The sequence below is a fragment of the Elephas maximus genome, chromosome 20, assembly GCF_024166365.1.
Source record: "Elephas maximus indicus isolate mEleMax1 chromosome 20, mEleMax1 primary haplotype, whole genome shotgun sequence".
Taxonomy (NCBI): domain Eukaryota; kingdom Metazoa; phylum Chordata; class Mammalia; order Proboscidea; family Elephantidae; genus Elephas; species Elephas maximus.
The window spans coordinates 49,871,485-49,885,327 of record NC_064838.1 but is presented as its reverse complement, the minus strand read 5'-3'; the positions used below and the strand labels follow the sequence as shown (position 1 = coordinate 49,885,327).

Genomic DNA, 13,843 nt, shown 5'->3' with positions numbered 1-13,843 from the left:
GATAAAATGCAGTCAGATGGATACAATTAATACCTGAACGCTAAAGAGAGAGAGAGAGAGACAGACACTGAGACTGCATGTGAGCGCCCATACCTTGAGTGAGGACTGCTCTGTGTTTCCGGAGCGCTGCCACGCACAGCCACGGTGGAAGGCATGCCAAAAATCTGGAGCATGGTATGGCTTAGACTGTTTCCAGGGGGAGAGGATTACTGAACTGTGTCACTGGGATCAAGTCTAAGTTAAGATCCGGGCTACAGTGGGCTGTTATCATGGGCTTATGGAGGTTGGCGTGGACCAGCCTCTGGGGGAAGAAGGCAGTCAAACCCTTTCTGACGCCTGGCTCCAGAGGGGACGCTCACGTGTGATGACTTAGATAGTGGACCCCCATCTGACCATACTAACAACTTCTCTTTTTCAAAATGGGCCAGTGCGGTTCCATGTCAGTGGGTATTCACTGTATGTTAGTTCACTTCAGTGAGGACAAGCTTCACATCAAGTATGGGCTGACATGTAGGCACCAAGGGCAGTGACCAGTGGCCCAGTGAGCTTCTGAACGGCCATGTTTCCAAATCCTCTGCCCCACTGCTCTCACATGGACACTCACATTCCTTTCACTAATGCTACCATGTTTCACATGGAAAATTCAAAAACTAAACCCATGTCCATCAAGTCGATTCCAACTCTGAGTGACCCTATGGGACAGAGTAAAATCACCCCATTGGGAGCAGATCGCCAGGTCTTTTTTCCCACAGAGCCGCTGGTGGGTTAGAGCCACTGATCTTTTGGTTAGCAGGCAACCTCTTAACCACTGTGCTACCAGGGCACTTGGAAAATATCATTACTGTATAATGGAAAGTTATTAGGAATAATTTCTCAAGTTTCAACCAATACATATTATCAGGTGTCCCCTAATCACCTGCGTCACCTTTTCAGATTTGCACAGAACTCGGGGGCATTTTTATTGTTTGTATTAGCAACTGAGACCATTAGGCTGGAGACAAACAGGATAAAACACTGTGCCCCAAAATATCCCTGAAATATTGTTGCTTAAAACAAGTGTGAGGCTCTATGACGTACACTCGGAGTGTGCTGAAGCTGAGGAACCAGGACGTGCTGTTGAAGGACTGGGGCCACTGCCTTCATGTTCTAAGCCAGCAGAAGCTGCCTCTTTCTAGGCCAGGTGCTTGGTTTGACCAAGAACTTGGAAGAGACCTCTCAGCACGTCACATAAAGGACGTGCCCCTTGTGAAGTCCTGGGGGCCCCGCCCCGAACACTGAATTCTCAGAACATGAGCTTGTTAATGAACCATGGTACCAACGTCCCTCCTGTTTTTATTTTTCCTTTCCTATGGACAGTGGCTCAGAGCAATGTCTGCTCTGGGCCACAATTCATGACGGGGGGCCTAGGGGAGAGAAAGCATATGTTCTAACAATAGGCAGACTCAGCTTTGACTCTTAGGCCGGGACTTAGAAGCTATGAGGCCTCCCTTTTCTCTTCTTTAAGGACAGAATCCTCTGTGTAAAGTGACCAGCTCACAAGGTCTTACTCCCTCTACCTTTGTCACAGATCCTGACCAGGGTGGATGAAGCCAGCCATGATCATCCAATGCACAGCCTCAGTGCATCCACATGACCCCCACTTCTAAGCCCAGTGCACTTCCTGGGCTTCTTGGGGGCCCGGGGGCTGGTCCTAAGTCATCAGGGTCTGTCTGAGGGAACCAAGCCATTCTCATCTACAGCTGGGCTGTAGGGGTGGGAGTCCGTGATCTCTGGTGCCATTCAACGGCTTAGCTGAGTTTTTGCTCCTCCATCTTTCCCACCCCCACCTCATCACTCACAGCCTTGGTCCCGGCCTCAGCATCACTCTCTTGGGCTTTTGTAACAGCCGCCAGATGGCCCCTTTGGCTGTTAGTGCTGCTCCCTGCATCAATCACCCCTCACCGACATGGAGGTGACTCTGTAATGGTACTGACAATCGAAGCCCCCACTTATTGAGCCCTTGCCCTGTGCCAGGCCCTGTGCTAGGCATGTCACTTGTGAGAACTTGTCTTTACCACTCCCTGTGAGGTAGGTAGATGGTCATCCCATTCCCATTTTACAGATGGAGAAGCTGAGGTACATGGGGTTAAATCGCTTGGCCGAGGTCCCATACCAGTAAGTGGTAGAGACAGGGTGACCTGGTCGATCCTTTCCCCACTGCTCAGAGCCCTGCTAGCTCCCAGTCCTCTGGGCGTGGAGCCCACTCTCCAAGGAATGGACCCCATCAGCCTCCAGGTTTCTCTCCAGCGCTGCCCTGCCCTGCCCTGCCCTCTGTTCCGGCACCACCCTCGGCTCGCTGCCCTGCCCTGCCCTCTGCTCCGGACTCCCCTCGGCTCACCAGTCCCCCAGCCTCGCTCCTGATGTTCTGGGACCCTTTTCTCCCCTGGGGGAAATGCTGCTCCTCTTTCAAAGCCAGAGTCCCCTGTCCCTTTCCACAAGTGGCCTTTTCCAATCTCCCAGAGGCCAGAAGTGCTGGTGCTGATGTTAGCAGAAGTTACCATTTACTGAGCTAATTCTGGACTAGCTGTGTGACCTCTGGCAAGTTATTAAGCCCCCTCTGCCACTGCTTCCTTGTCTATAAATGGGGCTGGTCACCTATCTGCCTTGTCTGTGCGCAGGGATAAGAACAGGGGCCCCTCACAGGGCTGCTGTGAGGGTAATGGGCTAGTATCTGTAAAGTCCTCAGAGTAGCGCCTGGCCTGTCGTGGGGCTTGCTCTGAGTTAGCTGGTAACTTGTTGCCATAGAGTCGATTCCAACTCATAGCGACCCTATAGGACACGGTAAAACTGTCCCATAGCACCTCCAAGGCTGTAATCTTTACGGAAACAGACTGCCACATCTTCTCTCCTACGCGGAGCAGCTGGTAGGTTCGAACCACCCACTTTTCCGTTAGCAGCCGAATACTTAACCACTGCACCACCATGTTAGCAGAAGCAGGCTGAGCGCTTCAGGGCATTATCCTGTTTGATCCTCTCCACAATGGGGTAAGGCAGGCTCAATGCTTGCCTTGATTTTATAACTGAGGAAATTGAGGCTTAGAGAAGTTTTGTAAAACTAAGACTCTTTTCCACCTTAACCTTGAGGCTACTTACATTCCTTGTGACAACTCCTGTGCCATCCAGGCTTTCCCTACTAGGAGCTAAGGTCCTTGGGGATATAGACGGAGCCTCTGGTCTCCGTGTCCCTAATTCCTGGCACGCCTGGCATACCACAGCACAGAGAACATGCTGGCTGAACTGAGTTACACCGAACTGAGCTTGTAGGTTCCATTTCCGGCCATGGCAACAACTGGGATCACAGTCAGAACACAAACCTCCATGGAAGTTCTGCCCCTGGCACGAAGCCCTAAGCCAAAGCTTCTCTACTTGGAGGGAGCCCTGCCCACAGTTTTAATGTGGGGTTTTCGTTTCAATTATCATCTAAAACTATCTTATCAGCTATCAAAACTAAGTTTCTTTTCTGCAACTATAATTTAAAATTGAGAGGCATTTTCACAGAATAAACTTCAGTTTCTCAGCCTGCATGCCTCAACTGCTTTCTGAAGGCAAGTCCTTGGGGACACATGAGATATTTTCCCTTGAAAACATTACTCAGGTTAAAAAAACTGCTCTGTGCCACGAGGATGCTTTTAGTTTTGAGAAGTTTTGGAAGAACGTGGCCTCTTCTTTCAAAGGCAGCCCCACCCCCTCCTCCTGCCCCTCCCTGGGGGGCAACGTTGGGGCAGCAGGGGCCAGGTGCCAGGTGCCAGAGGAGGTGGGGCTGAGAGGCGGTGTGGAAGCAGCGCTGTGAAGGAGCCTGGTCTCCAGGCCAACACTGGCCTTCCTGCTGGGCCAGGGCGTGCACACATGCAGGAGGGCTGGGTCTGGTGGTCCAGGCTCTGGGCAGCCGCACTCCTTGGGCTGCTGGGAATGGCCACTCTTCTTGCCCTCAGGGTCTGCAAATAAGCTCAGGTGACTTCAAGGCCACCAGAACGGCAGCTGCCTTCAATGGTCTCTTTTTCAGTGTCAGAAGGTGTAGCGGTTTGAATGGTGGCCCCCAAAGATATGTCCACACCCTAATCCTTGGAACCTGTGAACGTGACCTTATTTGGAAAAAGGGTCTTTGCAGATGTAATTAAGTTAAGGATTTTGAGATGAGGAGGTCATCTGAATTACCCAGATGGGTCCTAAATTCAATGACAAGTGTCTACACAAGAGACAGAAGAGGAGAAGACATACAGAAAAGATGGCAATGTGGCCACAGAAATAAGAGTGATGCAGCCACGAGCCAAGGAATGCCGGTAGCTACTAGAAGCTGAGTGGCAAAGAACAATTTCTCCCCTACAGTCTTTGGAGGGAACATGGCTGCTGACACCTTGATTTCAGACTTCTGGCCTCCAGAAACTGTGAGATGATAACTTTCTGCAGTTTTACGTCACCAACTTCGTGGTAATTTGTTTTGACAGCCTCAGGAAATGAACACAGGAGGTTTTCAGAAAGGGCAAACCTCGCTCAGCTGGAAAAATGCCCCACCTCATGGGAGGGAAGCTGGGTCATCTTGTTCTGCTAGGTCTGCGCCCCAGGCCCAGGCATCACCTCAGGACTGCAGCACTGGGATCGCCTCCTACCTCAGACGTCTCCTGTGCAGTCAGCAGCCGGGGCCGCAGGCCCTACATGGTCAGCACATCTTTTCTTCCTGACCAGGTGGTTTCGCAGGTTCCTGAAGGGAACCTCCTGCTTTCCTGCTTGACACCATGCTGGGCTCAGGCCCCTCGGTGCTCCCTCAGCCCCTAGGTGCTGGTTTTTCATTTAAAAAAATTTTTTCGGAGTAAAATATACATAACCAAGCATTTGTCCATTTAATCATTTTGAAGTGCACAATTCAGTGGCAGTAATTATATTCACAAAATTTCCAGAACGCTTTTACCACCCCATACCCGTTAGGGGATAACCTCTCCTCTCCACAGCCCCTGGTAACCTCCAATCTACTTTCTGTCTCTCTGCATTTACATTCAGCTATTCTAGCTATTGGAAACCCTGGTGGCGTAGTGGTTAAGTGCTATGGCTGCTAACCAAAGGGTCAGCAGTTCGAATCCACTAGGAGCTCCTTGGAAACTCTATGGGGCAGTTCTACCCTGTCCTATAGGGTCACTAGGAATCGGAATCAACTCGACGGCTCTGGGGTGGGTATTCTAGCTATTTCACAGAAGTAAGATCCTACAATATTTGTTCTTTTGTGTCCACCTCTCAGCTGTTGTGGACAGTGCTGTGTGAACACTGGTGTACACCTATCTGTTTTGAATTCCTGCTTTCCAGCCTTTTGAGTATATCTAAGGTTGGTTTTATCATGGCATTTTTCACAATTTGCAATATTTTATTTATGGTTCTCTTTCTTTTTTATTTTGCCCTATTTCTCCGACTAGGCTTTAAGTTCCATAAGGGTGGTGACCCTGTCTGTCTTGTTTGATTTTGTATCCCCAGAGCCTAGCACTGTTCCTGGCACAAAGTAAAAAAAACCAAACCAAACCCGTTGTCGTTGAGTTGATTCCGGCTCATAGTGACCCTACAGGACACAGAGCTGCCCCATAGAGTTTCTAAGGAGCACCTGGTGGATTTGAACTGCTGACCTTTTGCTTAGCAGCCATAGCCCTTAATCACTATGCTGCCAGGGCTTGCTGGCATAGAGTAGGTACTCAATATTAATGCTGAATAAATGGATAAACCTGGGCAAGGAAACTAACTTAGGTGAGCCTGTTTCTTCAGCTGAAAAAAGGAGAATGGTAATGCCTACTTCAGAGGGTAAACGAACAAATCCCATTGCTGTTGACTCGCTGCTGACTAATACTGACCCTACAGGACAGAGTAGAACTGTCCCACAGGGTTTCCAAGGCTGTGAATCTTTACGAAGGGAGACTGCCACATCTTTCTCCCTCAGAGCAGCTGGTGGGTTCGAACCAGCAACCTTTTGGTTAGTAGCCGAGCACTTAACCACTCCACCATAAGGGCTCTATCTCAGAGGGTACTAGGAATTAGTGAGCTAAGTATGCAGCCTCATGTGTGGCTCAGGGGAGACATGTAAAAAGGTCCACCTCCTGTTTCTCTCTTGAGCCACATCAGCATATTTAAGAGATAGTCCCCATAAATGAGTTTCATATTAATAAAAAATATAAAGATCACATACAGGATAAACTATAAGGGAGTCATTTTGCTTTACCAAAGGGTTAAAAAATAAACTACCCCTGTGCATTTTACCAGACCCAATTTACCAGAAAAAGAAATTTTGTGGAGCTTTTCTGAAATACGTTTTCTAGAGCAGCATTCCTGCATTGCCAAGCACCTCACCGTCACCCTCCTGCCCCCGCAAAACAAGAAAAGCTGAATGAAACTTCCGGATACTGAACAGTCCTTAGTTGGAAAGGAAGAAAATTAGAATCTGTCAACCAGGAGAGGCTTGTTTTTTTCCACTTTCCAGTCCCTCGAGGCCATAAGTGTTTTCATTCTCACGTGCTTTTGGTGTGACATGACCTACAAAACTGAAGGCCCCAGCGACAGAGAGCCAGACCTCTTCGCCCCCCTCTCCTTGGCTAGATCAGCCCTCCCAGGAAGGACCAGCCAAAGGCTGGGTGGGCTGAAAAGGCCTGACGAGAAACTGCTCAAACCATGCTGTTGTTTATGGGCAGAGGCAGGGCAGTGACCTGCTCCGGCACTCACTGCCCAGCGGGGGGTTGAGGACAGACACTTACCAGCACAGCCATATCCACGACGTCCGGCTGCTGGAGGAACTGCGGGTCCACGGCTGGCCACGCCTGAAGCAGCACGCTGGCATTCCAGGCATAGTGGGCACACAGCTTCTGAGGCACCAGCGCCAGGCCTGTAATGCCAAGGTACAGGAGGGTCACTCTGAGCACACAGGAGGTTCATACGGCAGGATAAGTCTTGGCCCCATGTGGCCTGGCATGTGGCTGTCCAAGAAGGCTTTGGGAAGCCCTGCTGTGGCTTTTTACAGCCTACTTGGTATTCACTGTGGCCTAGCTTTGAATCCCAAACCCAAGTTTATATGCAATTTTTTTTTTTTTTGCAAACAGCACCCAGAGCTCTGTAATGACGGATGGATGGATGGACATGCTCCTCTAGAGTGTGCATTTGGACAGCAAGGCGGCTGATTCTATTTGGTCCCATCTCTGCTGTTCTGCTGGTCAAGGAATGCCTTCACGCTACCTGAGAACTGAACCCAGAGTAACAAATGGCATTCGCCTCCTTCTTTGCCCATGAACACTTGTGGTTTGAGAGGGCCTCCTACCCAGCGCCTCTACTCTTCTACTCACATCACTGGAGCTGGGACACAGTCAATAGCATGACACTCCCTCTCGGCCTTCTCAGGGGACCTTAACTACCATTCTACTGAACATCCTCTCAGGAGCGGCCTTCCCCAGCTCAGGGTGGGCCAACCCTGAGGAAGCTGAGAGGAATGAAACCCTCTCAAGTCTTGTTTCCAGGAGTGCTTCAAGCTGCAGCCCCAAAGCAGAGGTGGCTGTACCCAGGATCCTGTTAACAGGGTTGCATAGGGTTAACAGTGCGAGTGCAGCTGCGGTGGTCAGTGCTTCCTGTCTGCAGTCAGTGGGCTTCCTGGCGGGGAGGGCTTTAATTTAACATCCTCTGCCAATCTCAGGAGCACATGTTCCCAGCTGCCATTGAGTCCATCCCGACTCACAGCAACCACGTACGTGTCGGGGTAAGGCTGTGCTCCACAGGGCTTTCGCTGGCTGATTTTTCTATAGTAGGCTGCTGGGTCTTTCTCCTGAAGCACCTTTGGGTGGACTCAAACCCCCAACCTTTCTGTTAGCAGCTGAGTGTGTTAACAGTTTGTGCCTCCCAGGTACTCCCAGGAGTACAAGAGATGCCTCTAGCTGTGGAGGAAATACACACATCAGAAAGCTGGGGGAGAGAACAAAGTGCTACAAATGGAGATGCCCACAGGCTGGGCGCGTATACATGAAGAATGGGGCAAAGCAGAAGACAGAGGCTCATCAATCGGTGTGACCTGCCAAAACCTCTAACAAGTCAGGGAATGGGCCAGAAGAGCACAATAAAACACTGTCTTCACTTAGTAACCTTGTTTGGAAACCATTAAAAAGTTGGAAGCGGGGCTCACCTTCTACCAAAATCTACAGTGTCCAAAAACCAAAAATTAACCCAGTGCCGTTGGGTCAATTCCAACTCACAGAGACCCTATAGGACAGAATAGAAGTGCCCCATAGAGTTTCCAAGGAGTGCCTGGCGGATTTGAACTGCCGACCCTTTGGTTAGCAGCCGTAGCACTTTACCACTGCACCACCAGGATTTCCATCTACAGTGTAAAATGCTGGGTTGCTCAGTGTGGGTTCCCAACCTGTTTTACTCATTGCCCACCACGCTCCCTGGGAGACTCACTCTACGGCATGTGGCCAGGCACAGAGGGGCATACATCAGGCCCTGTGCACGCCACACTGCTTCTATTCCCTGACAGATGGCCAATCATGGGCTTTAAAGCTGCTCTCTAGCTCATCTCCTCTGCTTTGCCAATAGCAAAGACAAACTCTGGTCTCAAAGGTGGCTGTGCACACCACGGTAGTGGTCAAAAATGAAGCAAACTGGGAAGACAATTTGTCCCTGCATGATGGCCTGGGTTCTGGGACCCCTGGAGCAGCCATGTAACATCCTCCTTGCTCCTGCCCTTCCACACCAGGCATCACCACTGCCTCCTCATTTTCCCAGAGACAGGCCCTGGGCAGGGGCGGGCAAGTGAAAGGCTCTTTTGGGGGTGGTGAAGGTGGGCTGACCCTTCCATGCCTCAGGCAATGCATTTTAGGGGTGTGTGCATGGCTCAGGGTATAGTCTGAGGTTGAGTCTGGGACAGAAAGAATTCCACCAATGCCAGCCCCAAGAACACTGGGCTGTGAAGGATGACTTCACTTCTTGTTTTATTTTCCTTGATGACAAAAGTTAAGGATGTTCCTTGCAGAAAATTTGCAAAAGGCTAAAATATAAAGAAAATGATGTCTATCCAGATAACAATTTCCTAACTTTTCATTTTGAAAGATAGAAATTTAATATATTTAATGATATCTGTGTATATAATCCAACCCCCAACACCACCCCCCCAGGCAAAAAGAAGCAAAAGAAAACAAAACCACCACCATCACCACCAAGATCATGTTATAAATACAGTTTATATTCTGCTTTTCCCATGGTTTAAAATACTATTTAATTTCATGGACAAGGATGATACAAAATCAAATATATAATATGACACTAGTTTTGGAAACCCTGGTGGCGTAGTGGTTAAGTGCTACAGCTGCTAACCAAGAAGTTGGCAGCTCGAATCCACTAGGCGTCCCTTGAAAACTCTGTGGGGCAGTTCTACTCTGTCCTATAGGGTCACAAATAGTCATAATAGACTCTATGGCAATGGGTTTGAGTTTTTTTTTGGACCCTAGTTTTATTTTTTAAAAATTATATGAATGAAAAAAGACTGGAAGGAAATAAATCAGAATAGTGATAATTACGGGTGATTTTTTTTTTTTTTTTAACATTTTATAGATTTTTCTATAAGGACAAAAAAATTTTTTTTGTGATCCGAAAAGATATTTAAAAATAAAGTTTTTCTATATTCTGAGACTAGCTCAAGATTTTTTTCTGTGATACCTTTTAAGGTTTCATTTAAATTTTAAATCTATCTGTAACTTATTTTGCATATCATGTGAAAAAATTTTACTTAAAAATATATAAGGTCAACTTTACCAATTCAATTTGTTAAATAAATCATTCCTTCCCTATTGGTTTATGATTTTTTCCTCCAAAATATATACCAGGGATTATTTCAGAAGTATTAATTTCAGAGTTACTCAAAGTGCCTGTCTGAGATGAGAGAAAGAACTTGAGCCAGAATGTCAATCAACACACTGCTGCCTTCACTGACAAAGTCTTGCTATCATTAAAAAAAAAAAAAAAAAGGCCAGCTGAACTTAACAGTGACATAGTTGATTTACGTTCTAGCACAAGCTCCTTATTTTGTTACGGACTGCTACAGACAGTTCACAGACCAGCCACTGGTCTGTGGATCACTGAGTAGCACTGGTCCATTCTATTTTGTTGAACTCTGTCTTGATTCTCGTGCCAGTATCACAGCTTTCTTTGTTGTAGCTTTGTAATGTTTTACTATCTGGCATTCTTGTTATAATCTTGTGTTGCCAAATAATCCGAGGGAAGTGAAGGCCCATTAGAGTCTGAGAATTAAGTGGTATAAAAAGATGTATTCCAGGTGCCCACCATCCCCTGTGCCCTGGGGCTTCTGTGTTTACTAATGAATCTACTCCATTTCTAACAGATGTGCCTTTTGGCAGGCGCAGAAAGGCACTTCCTGCTTGTTGCTCAGAAGGAATCCTATTAAAACTCATATCTAAATACAAGACAGAGGTCACAGACGGGAGATAATCATTTCTTTATTTCACCAGGCTGGCCCAGTGTGGCTTGTCCTGTGACCCAGCTGCAGCAGGAAGAAATCCAAAACTTCCGTATGGCAGTTGTTCAGGATGCCTGGGAGATGAAAGGACCTTGGACACAAATGTTCTGCGTAGAAGCTGTTACAAATTCCACTTAAAAAAAAATGAGGAAGCTCAGCTTTCCTGGAGTAATCAGGATGCTTATTTATAGCAATCTGGGCCCTTGCCAGCATTTCCATATAGATGGGAGTGAGGCCATCCTGTTCAGCAGTGTAAAACAGAAACTCAGGACCTGGTTTATATGGACTGTTCTGCCTCCCCAGTCTTTTTAGGGAAGTAAAAATACCTAATATTTGCATCGCAAATACAATGGTTTCTTTACATGACAAAGCGAGGTGACAGAGGTCAGGTTGAAAGCTGGCCTTTCAGAAGGACATGAAGTCTGAACTCAGGCCAGGAAGTGCCAAGGCCCTGGCACACTAGGTCACCATGCAGGGCCAGCTGCTGCCCACAGCCCACCTCTTCCTGCCCTTCCTCTGGGAGAGCTGTTGTCCCTGACCTTCCTGAGAAATGACCAAAACAAGTCTTCACTTCCCCTCTGAGGGCTGGCAAGGTCACCATGCTACCTCGTTACCCGGGAGAGCTAGAGGGGTCACTGTGTCTGTGGATGGCAGTCCCCTGTTGGTGGTTCTCTTCAGACCTGCCTCTATTCCCCACCTCTCTCCAGCACTGCCCTCTACACAGCAGAAGGGAAAACCTGGGGGCTCAGTGCATCTGATCCCCACTGGGCTTCAGCCAGCCTTGGCAATTCCATGGAAATAAACAGGAAGTAGACCCACTTCCCTTTAGCTTTAACCCAAAGAAATGGTTTCACTGACATTATTTTGAAATAACAGTATTTACATAGCAGACACATTTGTGTATAAAATACCATCAGGGCATGAACTGACATCTTAATTCCCCCTTGTAATTCTCTCTCTCACACACATGTGCCTACACAATTTGTATGTTTGTAATTTTGTTGAAATCAATGAACACAGCATATATGTAGAGTAAAACGCGGTAGCTACAATATTTCACGGCCACTTTTTATAAAAAACTATAAAGTCATCTCAAATTGTTTTAAGACGAAAAATGGATTTGTGGTGTAGATCGATACTTCAAGATCACGAGTTACTTTCAAGTGCTTAAGAGAAGTAAAGGATCTTCTTGCCGTGGGTCTCAAAATTAAAGTACTGATGGAATACTTGGAGATCACATGAGTTAGGAGCCTCAGGCAAAAGTCAAGAAAGAAAAGTCACTGTAGGGCTATAAAAGTAGCCAGAGAAACATAAATGTTGCCTTTAGATGGAGATCTCATCATCACATCGTAAGTAATTTATATTTGGGACAAAAGGCTAATCTCAAAGCAGCACAAAAAATAGCCAAAGACATGAAATCACCCAAATGCCCATGCGTGGAGACTGTTTAATAAGTTGGAACATTCATACAGTGAGACACTATATAGCTGTTAAACGGGAACGGGGCAGGCTTATAAATGATGGTATAAACAACAACAACAACAAAAACCCCAAACCTGTTGCCATGGAGTTGACTCATAGTGACCCTACAGGACAGAGTAGAACTGCCCCACAGTTTCCAAGGAGTGCCTGGTGGATCCGAACTGCCAACCTTTTAGTTAGCAGCCGTAGCTCTTAACCACTATGCCATCAGTGTTTCCAAATGCTGGTATAGAACTACTCTCAAGTATGGTAAGAGGGAAAACGTGTGTATAGAACACTAACATCTGTGTAAAAAGACAGACACGTTACATACATGCATGCATCAAGTTCTTCTGGAAGATTCAATATGAAACTAGTGGCAGGGGTTCTTAGAGAGGGGAACCAAAAGACGGGCTGGGAGGGAATACAACTTAGGACACAACCTTTTGTAGTAGTTAAATGTTCTACCATGTGCATATAGATGTATTTCTCAATTAAAAATTTGGGTTTTGCTTTGCTTTACGAAGCCCAGAGAGGTTCACTGGAGGTTGGAATTGTTTTCCGCAGTTTGCCTAAGTGTCCTTTCCCCCCGCCCCTTTTAAATTGTGCTTTAGGTGAAAGTTTACAGCTCAAGTTAGTTTCTCATTCAAAAATGTATACATGTATTGTTTTGTGACATTGGTTGCAACCCCACAATACGACTCTCCCCCTTTTCATCCCAGGTTCTCTGCAACCACTTGTCCAGTTTTCCTGTCCCTTCCTGTCTTCTTATCTTGCTTTTGGGCAGGACTTGCCCATTTGGTTTTGTATATTTGATTTCTAGGCACTTATCTTCAGAAGCTGGGCATGTCTAGAAGCCAGGTCACTCTCAGCGGCTCCTCCAGCACTTAGGGCATGCCCACACTCGGAGTATAAGTGCTCCTCCTTGCACTTCATGCTGCCCTGCTCAATGGCCGCAGGAAACACAGGCACCCCAGACACGGGGGACCAGTGGCTGCGTTGGCCCAGTTTTCTTGTGTGCGTGCTTGGGGTGTATTTATTAAAATCTTCTCTGACTAGAAGTTCCTTTCTCCTTTCTTTCCTTTCTCATGGTCTACTATGTTCTGGAACTTCACTCAGAATAACACTCAGGACTTGTGGGTTTAGAAAGGCCAATTAAAAAAAAGTTACTTTTTATTTCAAAATAATTATAGAGTCACAGGAAACTGCAAAAAAGAAAATGCACAAGGAGGTCCCATGTACTCTTTGTCCAGCTTCTCCCAATGGTAAGATCTTGTGTAACTACAGAACCAGGAGACTGACATTGGTTCAGGCCACAGAGCTGCTTCAGATTTCACCCGTTTTATAAGCACTGGTAGCCATGTGTAGCTTTGTGTAACCACTACCACAGTCAAGACAGAGGGCTGCTCACACTACAAGGCTTCCTCATGTGACTTCTTTATGCCCCACCTCTTCATCCCAGAGTCCCCAACCCTTGGTAACCACTAATGTGTTCTCCATCTCTAATTTTTCTATAATTTCAAGAATGTTATATAAATGGCAATCATATATTGTATAGCTTTTGAGTTTTTTTTTCCCCCCACTCAGCATAATTCCTTTGAGATCCATCCAAGTTGCTGTGTGTTGGAAAGGTTATTTTTGACAATGATGAAATTACATCTTCCACAAGAGTAGTACGTACACCTTCCTCGGCTATTTTCTGCTCTTTCACTGTCCACCAACAGAGCAAGCCCTGTGTCCCTCATCTGGACACACTACCGGTGACCTCCAAGCACTCAAGATTTCCCTACAGGAGCTAACACCCTCATCTGGATAGGACAATACTCTATCACGGTAAACAAAAAATAACTCTGTAATTTCAGA

At 47.0% G+C, this 13,843-nt stretch overlaps 1 protein-coding gene across 2 annotated transcripts in view; it reads right to left on the bottom strand.

The window, feature by feature from the left end:
* The window catches only part of LARS2 (leucyl-tRNA synthetase 2, mitochondrial), a 195,036-nt gene that overhangs the window by 9,097 nt on the left and 172,096 nt on the right, over window positions 1–13,843 (bottom strand). For both annotated transcript variants that reach the window (XM_049862438.1, XM_049862439.1), the window contains exon 20: window positions 6,762–6,889. In XM_049862438.1, coding sequence (XP_049718395.1) covers window positions 6,762–6,889 — 128 coding nt within the window. The remainder of the gene's footprint in view (window positions 1–6,761; window positions 6,890–13,843) is intronic.